The sequence below is a fragment of the Watersipora subatra genome, chromosome 5, assembly GCF_963576615.1.
Source record: "Watersipora subatra chromosome 5, tzWatSuba1.1, whole genome shotgun sequence".
NCBI classification, from domain to species: Eukaryota; Metazoa; Bryozoa; class Gymnolaemata; order Cheilostomatida; family Watersiporidae; genus Watersipora; species Watersipora subatra.
The window spans coordinates 53,261,786-53,272,162 of NC_088712.1; the positions used below are offsets into that span (position 1 = coordinate 53,261,786).

Here is a 10,377-nt window from a genome sequence, read left to right on the forward strand (position 1 = left end):
TTTAAATTAAACATAAATGAACTTAGCTTACTATAAACACACTTAAAATAGGTTTTAATCTTACGTTACACTAAACTTAATTCTAATTTTGTATTCATTTTCGGCTTTTTACTTTTCTTCTTTTGTCTCACCTTCACTTTTAGTCGGTCAATTTAAAACTTTCAAAACTGATTGATGAGAAAGACTGGGGAATGCTGTTCTCATATCCTATCTTCTAGCATACCCATCCACTTAGCTACTACGTCACGAACCGTCTGATATGTTTGTATCTCAAACTTGTCTCGTATCTCAAAGCAGAGATTTGCTCGGAATTTTCTTTGTACCTCAAACGCATCTTATATCAGAACACTCATATGCTGAGGCACAGTAAACCATCAGCTATAAATCGTTGTCTTTCTCATATGCTATCTTTACTTGTTTTACAGACACCCACTTGGCCAACACCTAGTGGCTGGACTAAAGCTAATGCAACCAAATTCTGTGAAGACTTCCTTACCAAATCCAAAGCCTTCCAAGCGTGCAACGATACTTTAACGATCGATGAAGATGTTGATATGTGTGTTGAAGACATCAAGGTGATTATTTTCAATAACTATTCCTGCAGCATGTCAGCATGTGCTTATCAATGTCAGCGTGTGCTTATCAATGTCAGCATGGGCTTATCAATGTCAGCGTGGGCTTATCAATGTCAGCGTGTGCTTATTAATGTCAGCGTGTGTTTATCAATGTCAGTGTATGCATAACAGTCTAAAAGCGTTTTTTTGCTGCTTTTTTCATTATGGTAATCATCAATTTACAATTTACAAAGAATTTCTCGAGCTTATGTTTGGCATGTTTGTAGTATCTGATGAAACTGAATTAATATTTAATAAAATTATAAATTAAATTCTATAGATTTTGAGCTCTGAGTAGTTATAACTATTTTGTAACATGTACTTTAATCTATGGTGTAAAGTGATGTAATGCGTGGTTTAACTTATCGGGCTGTCAGTTTCTCATCCAGTTTCTCAATCTCAGCATCTCCGTTTCTCCTCATACCATAAGTATGTTTGTTAACCTACATATTCTACTTTTGAGAAGGCATACTTTTTAAAAAGTAAATTCTGATATAAATTTATTTTACTAAAATAAGGGATTAACGCTTGTTTATTTTTATGCCATCTTTAAAAAATACACATTTACTAGTACGCAGAGCTTAGCTCTAGCTCTAATCTGTATTATCAAGACCGATGTCTAAGTATATTGTGTGTTTACATAGACCTTCCCTCAAGTTAGCCTTGACCTTCTCTAAATATTGCTAAGTCTATCTTTCTCTTATGTTATTTCTTCTCAGCAGAGTAACAAACACTCTGGAAAAACTCACTAAGAAGATAATAGTACCTGTAAAACGCTATGTTAATTTTACTATAATGTTATTATTTTACCTGAATATTTAGGATTTGGTCCATAAGAAGCATGTCCGTAGGAGTACTGAGAAATATTGGATAGGTTACAAGTGTAGTCGAATGTTTGCAATAAAATATATCGACTTTGTTAGAGAAACGTGGGAACATAACATAATAATAATAGAAATAAAATAATATTAATACTATAATAGTTATTATTAATAGTTACTATATTATTATATTATATTAATAACTATTAATGTTATAATAATATTATCATGTAGTAATTTGTCCAACCATTTATTGGATTTTAGTGGCTAACTGTTGCACTTTTTTTCTTTTTTCTGTTTTATGATTCTTGGATGGCATAATTTGGAAAACATTTCTGTTTAAAATAAAATTATTGCTACTAAAGTAAAATGTAAAACATATTTATATATAATGTTATGTATAAAGTACCACTCATAGATATATTTGACTTCAAAGTACATGTATAATTGTGGTAACAATAGGATAATGACAAAGGTTACTAACCAAACTCGGGTATGATTGCAACTTCATAAGGCTGCGGTATTTGTGTTACTCCTGCACAACCTTCTGTCAGCGTTGTGTCTGGCAAGGAAGGGTGCACAACCTTCTGTCAGCGTTGTGTCTGGCAAGGAAGGGTGCACAACCTTCTGTCAGCGTTGTGTCTGGCAAGGGAGCGTGCACAACCTCCTCTCAGCGTTGTGTCTGGCAAGGGAGGGTGCACGACCTCCTGTCAGCGTTGTGTCTGGCAAGGAAGGGAGAATCAGCTAAAGGTGTAGAGAAGAGCTTCTTTCTAGGTTTGAGCGACTGTTGAATGATTTACTTTCTAGATAAAGTCTAACTTTACTTGTACTTACAGCTGTCTGATGGAGTGGAGTTTGCTATGGCTGCCCTCGCTGCCTTCAAAGAGAAATGTTTAACAGAACTCTCTAAATATCCTGACACCCCGTTACCAATGGATGCCTTCTGCATTAATGAGTGTAGTGGAAATGGTAAGCACTTGACGCCTCTTTACAATTAATAGAGGTAATATAAGATGGCTCTATGGTCTAGTAGATAAATGGGGTCTAAGATGGCTCTATGGTTTAACAGATGAATGCAGTCTAAGATGACTCTATGGTTTAATAGATGAATGTGGTATAAGATGGCTTTATGGTTCAATAGATAAATGTGGTATAAAACAATTCTATAGTCTAATAAACAACTGTGGTATAGTACGGTTCTATAGTTTATAAGATGATTGTAGTGTAAGTCGATTCTATGGATTAATAGACATAAATATATGTGGAGAAAGACAAGTCTGTGATTCAAAGGAGTAAAGTGGTAAAAGATAGTTTGGTTGTCAAATAGATATAAGCAATAGTGGTTCTATAATTTTATAATACTTTCAAACTCATCTCATAGAGGTCTCATGATGTATTTCCTGTAATCTGCCAGGAAGCCTGATAGAAGTGTAATATTATAGCAAAAAGTGCCATGCTGTTTGAATGCACCGGAATAAAAAAAGACTTGTATTAGCAGTGATCTTTTCTATGTAATCGCAGCTTCTCTCTGCTTTAATTTTATCTATGAAGACATTTTGTTAAGAGGAATTTTTTTGTTTGACTAAAGTATCATGACTAAACACGACACATAAGTGACCAGGAGGTGAAAGGTTAGAATCTTGCCGTACTACTTGTGATTAGAAAACACTGTGTTACATACTCCACAGGTGATTGCATAGACGGAGAGTGTGTCTGTTTCACTGACTATGCAGCTGAAGATTGCAGTTTGAAAAAGAGTGACATTCCCAATGTCTATTTCACCCCACCGTGTGACGTTGCAACAGAAGCGTGTGACATTGCCGAAGTGTATGGTGATGGTTTCGTTAAGAGCACCGACCTGATCTGTACTTTCCAACCTGTAGAGGCAAGATATTTATCCTTACTGTGGCCGCTTCCTTTAACTGTCTGTTAACTCTATGCCACAAAACGTTAGCTAGATGTGACCAGATAGCCACCACTTGTCCATTTTATAGCAGCCTTTTAACTTCGTGTGGTTACGTTTAAACTTATTATAAATCATTGGTAACACAATTTAAGTAGATGTAGGTGTATCCGCTAATAGATGTATCCGCCAATAGATGTAACCTCTAATAAATGTATCCGCAAACAAATGTATCCTCTTATGGATGCTTTCCGTGAATAAATGAACCTGCTAATAGATGTATCCGCTAATAGATGTATACGCTAATAGATGTACCCGCCAATAGATGTATTTGCAGTATCTGTTAATAGAGCCAATTTATCTGAAAGGTTGGCTTGCAACAAAATTCACATTACAGCTATTTGGTATTAAAAGGTTCACCATGTCTTTCTCTGCTGTGTTGCAAGATCAAAATATGTAGAAATGTGATTACAAGCTCTTAAAAGCTCAAAAGCGAACAGTCATCATGCAAACGGTCATAGGTTGGCATCTTTATTTTGATGACGTATTCAACTCGACGTAGTTATTGTTTTGACACGTGATGTTATTATGTGAATCGAAAGTCCAATAAAAGGCTCAATATAAAACGTCTCATAGCACTAGTTTATGACAAACACTTCGGGTTCTACTGGAAAGCCTTTATCAAATCTAGATGCTTGCTACTTTTCAGTTTCGTTTCGGCTTAATCATCTAGTCATAATCTGATCATGTGTCTCATATTTCCCGCCAAATGGCACGAAAAATCTCTGCAGCATTTTTCAGCCATCTCAGGTTTCCAACAGGCTCTTCATATTCATCAGAGGATGATAGGCACCCTTTCGAGCTAAGGTTAAAAAATTAAACTGATTTTTATGCTAAGTTTTGAGACATCAGTGCTCAGTGGCAGCATTACAATGATAATAAAATAAAAGCGTAACGACAATAGACATGGTTTTATTGAATGCATGAAGTTTATTTGTGAAAATATTTCAAAGAATGAGGATGCATGAAAGTGTAAACAGAAGCCATCGTGTTCAACGGCGTCACATTTGAGCCGTTTTGAGAGGGATTCCAACCTATGACCATTCTCGTGATGGCATCGATTACTTGTTCGTTTTTTAGTTTTTAAGAGCCGATAATCACATTTCCACATATTTTGAACTTACAACACAGCAGAGTAAGACATGGTGAACTTTTTGATGCCAAATAACCGTAAAGTAAATTTTGTTTCAAGTCAACCTTTAACAATTTATCGTAATCATTTTGGAGTGTTCAAATTTTACTCAACTACAGAGAATATGTAAATATAATGGCATCATCTTGCTTTATACAATAAGCTACTTTAGGAATCAATTCTGTTCATATACATGTAAGCTAGCCCTAAAATTGATTCTAGATTTTATCTTGAGAGTAATAAGTAGACATCAGATGGTATTTATTAAAAACTCTACATGTGTTACACAGTTCTATGTATATATAAGTCTAAGACAAAATCAGTATATAAATTACAGACTTATTTTCTGCGAATGCTAAAACTTAGTTAAACTTATATCTATAAAGTATCTATACCATGAACTTAATTAAACTTATATCTATAAAGTATCTATACCATGAACTTAATTAAACTTATATCTATAAAGTATCTATACCATGAACTTAATTAAACTTATATCTATAAAGTATCTATACCATGAACTTAATTAAACTTATATCTATAAAGTATCTATACCATGAACTTAATTAAACTTATATCTATAAAGTATCTATACCATCAACTTAATTAAACTTATATCTATAAAGTATCTATATCATGAACTTAATTAAACTTATATCTATAAAGTATCTATACCATGAACTTAATTAGACTTATATCTATAAAGTATCTATACCATGAACTTAATTAAACTTATATCTATAAAGTATCTATACCATGAACTTAATTAAACTTATATCTATAAAGTATCTATACCATGAACTTAATTAAACTTATATCTATAAAGTATCTATATCATGAACTTAATTAAACTTATATCTATAAAGTATCTATATCATGAACTTAATTAAACTTATATCTATAAAGTATCTACACCATGAACTTAATTAAACTTATATCTATAAAGTATCTATACCATGAACTTAATTAAACTTATATCTATAAAGTATCTATACCATGAACTTAATTAAACTTATATCTATAAAGTATCTATACCATCAACTTAATTAAACTTTTATCTATAAAGTATCTATACCATGAACTTAATTAAACTTATATCTATAAAGTATCTATACCATGAACTTAATTAAACTTATATCTATAATGTATCTATACCATGAACTTAATTAAACTTATATCTATAAAGTATCTATACCATGAACTTAATTAAACTTATAACACACACAGAAATAAACAACCAGCCTTATTTAAAAGTTAAAATGGTGAATGTTTTATATGGTGATAAAAAATAGATTTTTTGTGCAAAAATTTTTGATTACTCGCGCAACGTTGAGCATTCAGCAAATTCTATGTAAACTTTTAAAGAACTCTATTAAAAAAATAGACAATCTAATACAGCCATTGAGCAACTCTACACTCTGGTGTGAGTTCCAACCAACTTTATACAGACATTTGACAACTTCATGTGAGTAGGAAGAAATTCTCTGTGTACATTGTACAACCAGCTCTTGACAATTTCATGTGAGTAGGAAGAAATTCTATGTGTACATTGTACAACCAGCTCTAGTTAGATGTTGCACAATTCTATGTTGGTACTTTTCGGTTTGTGTAAATATTATCTAGTTTTATCTAATTTTACGCAGGTAAGCGAAGGCAAGCTGAAATTAACTGGGCGTGAAACAGAAGTTCAGGCATCATATGAAAACTTTGCTCAGGTGAGATGTCCTGTAGGCAGAGCTCGGTCAAAGAGAGATGCAAAAACACCTCCTGCTGGTCAGCAAGCTGTATCCGTGTCTAACATCAAAGGTGCAAGATCCAGCAATCACATTGTGTATACGCAATACAACTCTCTCTGTCAGCTGTGTGATATGACTACATACAAGTGTACTGTTAGGGTGAGTATATTTCACCATCTCTCTTTTGTAGTATCTGTCACCAAATTGTCAAAAAAATGTTAAATTATTGCTAGCTTTGAAGAACAAGTTATAGTCATATGAAACTATGCCCAAAAGTACCTGATTAATCAAATTCTATTGTAGTTTCAACTTTACAATTGCAGGTTATCGCTATAACACCTTTGTTGTAGGCCAACATGTGTTTGATTGAGGGTTTCTGCTACAATACTGGAGACAAGTCACCTGAATCTGAGAAAGGAACTCAAGGTGCTTGTGATCCTAATAAGTCTCAGTTCGCTTGGCAGTATCCTGAAGGTAGGGATAATAAAGACCATAAACTCCTATTGTGTCTACAGCATAATCTGTTGAATACCGTTCACATAGCTGAGGTGTTCTGACCAATACTTAGAAGCCAGTACTTTGGAGTTATGCGCTCTAGCCAATATATAGACATTCACTTCTCGAGTCTAACACACAGATTTTGTAAACCAGTCAGTTGTAGTATTTCTGAAGTGTTCGTATTGTTCATGTTTGTTATACTGTTGCTATGTATACTTTGCAGATACTGGTCTACCAACTTGGGCCATCGGAGTCATCGCTGCTGGTGGCACTTTGACACTTATGACAAGTGCATTAGTCCTCTACAAAACAGTTTGTCGATCACGGTAAATATAGTTTCTCTTTTATATATATAGATATATTTAAAAGTATAATATTAATAATATTAGTTAATTTAAGTTAATTTAGAAAATATAAATCTATATATATCTATATATATATATATAGATATACATATATATATATAGATATATGTATATATATACAAACAAAAATACAAATACTGAGACTTACTATAAATCTCAAACTGTGTAGTTCAGTATGTCTGCTATAGCTATTAAATTATTGGAATGAAGAACCTGTATCGCGGAAGATTTGATCTCGGAGCCTCCCATTTGCCAGGCAAAAGCCTTACCAATTAAGCTAAGCGAGATTGAGGGATTCCATGGGCAATATATGTCACTATGTGGGTGAAAATATGCCACTGCTCTCTGTTATGGCGCTACGTCATTCTATGTTTTAGTAAGAGTCGTAGATAACTAGCTTACTTAAAGCACATAAATTACACAATTTTTTTATTAAATATTTCAATACATCAGAGTCTTGGCTTCCGAATGAACCTATATTCAATACACAAAGAATAATAGAACTATGAAAAACGGGGTGTCAAAAGTACATCCTGCAAAAAAACACTTGGTTCAGGTACTCAAAATGTGGCGTCATAATTCTCATTTAGCCTTAGGTCGTCGATCCCTTTCGCTGCCTTTGAGGTTGCGTTTTTCTGTGACAATCGGTGCTGTTAAACCCGGAGAGCGCTAACAATAAACTAAGATTCTAGGTAATCAACAATGCCCGCGATCGTGATAACGCCCTACTAATACAAACACACGTTCTGGGTTAATTAATTATGCTTCAATAAATGTACTGTCGTTGATAAAGGTAATGAAATCACATCGATTAAATTATGACCTGCGGTTGCGTCGCCCTAGGACTAAATGTCAAGCGCACTTTCGCGAGATCACGCGATGCTTGAAATTAATTAGTCTCAGTCGTCACCCGTATCATCGCATTAAAAATAAAGAGTTAGTGCATAATATCATCGGAAAAATATAGCATGGTTCTTGGAGTCTGAGGTACTTATCATAGAAATAATATGTACATGGAGAACTAATGACACTGATTCCTTTGTCATCTTCATTGGTTCTCTGAAGTTGTCCTACCTTCGCCTGCCACTAGCGTCATTATCGTCACTTTCGTAGTTGATAAATAAGCGGTAAGAGCACACAACAACGAATATGAGAATTGTGACGTCACAATTTTCGAGGCTATGCCGGTAAACTTTTTCGCGGTAGAGCTCTGGGGAAATCCTATAAACACCAACCAATGCCTGTCTCACCATGACAAACAATAGCTCATTCGAAAGCCAAGACTCTGATGTATTGAAATATACAATAAAAAATTATGTAATTTATGTGCTTTAAATTAGCCATTGGAAATATGCCAGGCTAATGACAAGTAGCATATTTTATAAGCTGACTTTATAAGTGTGGCAATGCTATCACTGCTTATAAACTAATTGTTAATACCCGTGCAACGCAGTGAATTCTGCTAATGTATTTATAAATCTCAGTATTGTGCACCCAAGCCATATAAGTCATTCATTACATACAGATACTCGCACTTAAAGCATTGACAGTTACACGTAACTAACGGAACAATTATTAAACTGTCTGCAAACAGGGCAGTTGTTTTAGCAAAGGTAAGCTAACCTTTACCAGCTTATGAGGTAAGTTACTCAAATTCTTTGGGTAATTATTTCATGAACCGGACCAATGCCGGGCACTCAGCAAAGGGCATACACTTCAATAGGAGTAGATAGATGTGTCAAGAACATATACTAGCAAGATCAGCAACTTACAATCCACTGACATGCATTGCCTTGAGTTCTCTAAAACCAGCGATAGACTTCAAGTCGCTTGCATAAAGAAATAAAAAAACTTTTATAGCATGAGATGAATGGCGAAATGGTTGTATGGTGGAGCCAACGGAGGTAACTGAGTCAAGTAATGAGTCAACTGTATCAGGCAATGCTCGTCATAATGCATTAGACTCTTGTATTCTTTCTAGCCTTTGACCTCAAAATGTTGCACAATCCTTAAGCCGCGTGTACACAAGCTGACAATCACCTTTTAGTGCAACTCCCTAGCACTTTTGACTGACCTGCAATGCTGATAGAGATAACATGTCTAAATATGTTCACTATTCCTATTGGTTATTCATATATCACAAAAAATGAGAGAATTTTTATTGACTTTCAGAAAGTGACACCGAGCTTGTTTTTGTCTAACAAGTAAAACTCTGCATTCCATCTTCTCTGGTTGGTTATAACAACTGAACAATCATCTGCACTTTCAACAAGTTCTTGTTGTCCTTGTAGTGAGTAAAATTGGTAATAACAGTGAAGATGTACATGTAGTTTAGTTGAGTAAATGTACATGTATACTTTATTTCTGTAAGGAACTCAACTTATGAAAGCCGTTTAGGGAACAAACTGACGCTATGCAGTGACACTGACCTGTTAGAAAAGATAGAAAAAGCAAACGATAGAAAAATCAGTAGAAAAAGCTAACAGAAATAATATGGATGAAGTTCAAAAATTTGATAATTTGCCGTGGCACACCTGACAATCTCCAGCGACCCACTAGCCTGCCGCAGCGCTAGTACTTTTAATATTGTCTTCAAGGGTAGCCATGTGGGTATAGCTGAGATTTCTTTGTGCATTACATGTGATTATGTAGCTGTGCGTGTCAGATCTGATCCTGTATTTATTTTGTTTTATTTTAGGGCTAAAGTTGTCGCCTAACGCCATAAATAGGCCATTCCAGCTGCTAGTATCAAGCGTAATGCTCTTTCCCTACACAAACTGAATTTTTTTGTAACATTTATTTGCTCCAAATGTCAGAGAAACTTTTGCCAGATTATCCAACACCACTTGCGCTGGTTCGGAGAACACGGGCTTAATAGCATCAACAATGTCATTTCCCTCTTCGTTTTTCAAAGACTACTTTGTGTGCATGTTTTATTATTTTTTATACAGTTTAGACTACCGGTATCAATTGCTAGACTGCGTGTTTAACACAGGGTCAAATATTAGCTTTATTTAGATATCAATAAAGTGTTGCTTTACGATTCCAGCTTTTGTTCTCTGCGAGTCAAACGTATGTAGCTTAACATAACTACATTCCTGTTTCATATTGCTAAGGGGATGATAGAGACATGGCACATTTTATCTGCATGCATCATGGTGATCAAACGTACTTGTTTTATTAAGTGTAGTTCACCGGCATGTCACAGGCTGTACAAACAACACGCACACAAGTGTTCACACACAAAC

At 34.5% G+C, this 10,377-nt stretch overlaps 1 protein-coding gene across 1 annotated transcript in view; it reads left to right on the forward strand.

The window, feature by feature from the left end:
• Positions 1-10,364, forward strand: part of LOC137397460 (von Willebrand factor D and EGF domain-containing protein-like) — a 29,738-nt gene extending 19,374 nt beyond the window's left edge. Inside the window, exons 15-21 of the mRNA XM_068083749.1 lie at positions 426-575; positions 2,272-2,404; positions 3,124-3,320; positions 6,174-6,425; positions 6,617-6,740; positions 6,988-7,090; positions 9,828-10,364. Of these exons, the coding sequence (XP_067939850.1) occupies positions 426-575; positions 2,272-2,404; positions 3,124-3,320; positions 6,174-6,425; positions 6,617-6,740; positions 6,988-7,090; positions 9,828-9,846 (978 nt within the window). The 3' untranslated portion in view covers positions 9,847-10,364. The remainder of the gene's footprint in view (positions 1-425; positions 576-2,271; positions 2,405-3,123; positions 3,321-6,173; positions 6,426-6,616; positions 6,741-6,987; positions 7,091-9,827) is intronic.
• The last annotated feature ends 13 nt before the right edge of the window (positions 10,365-10,377 follow it).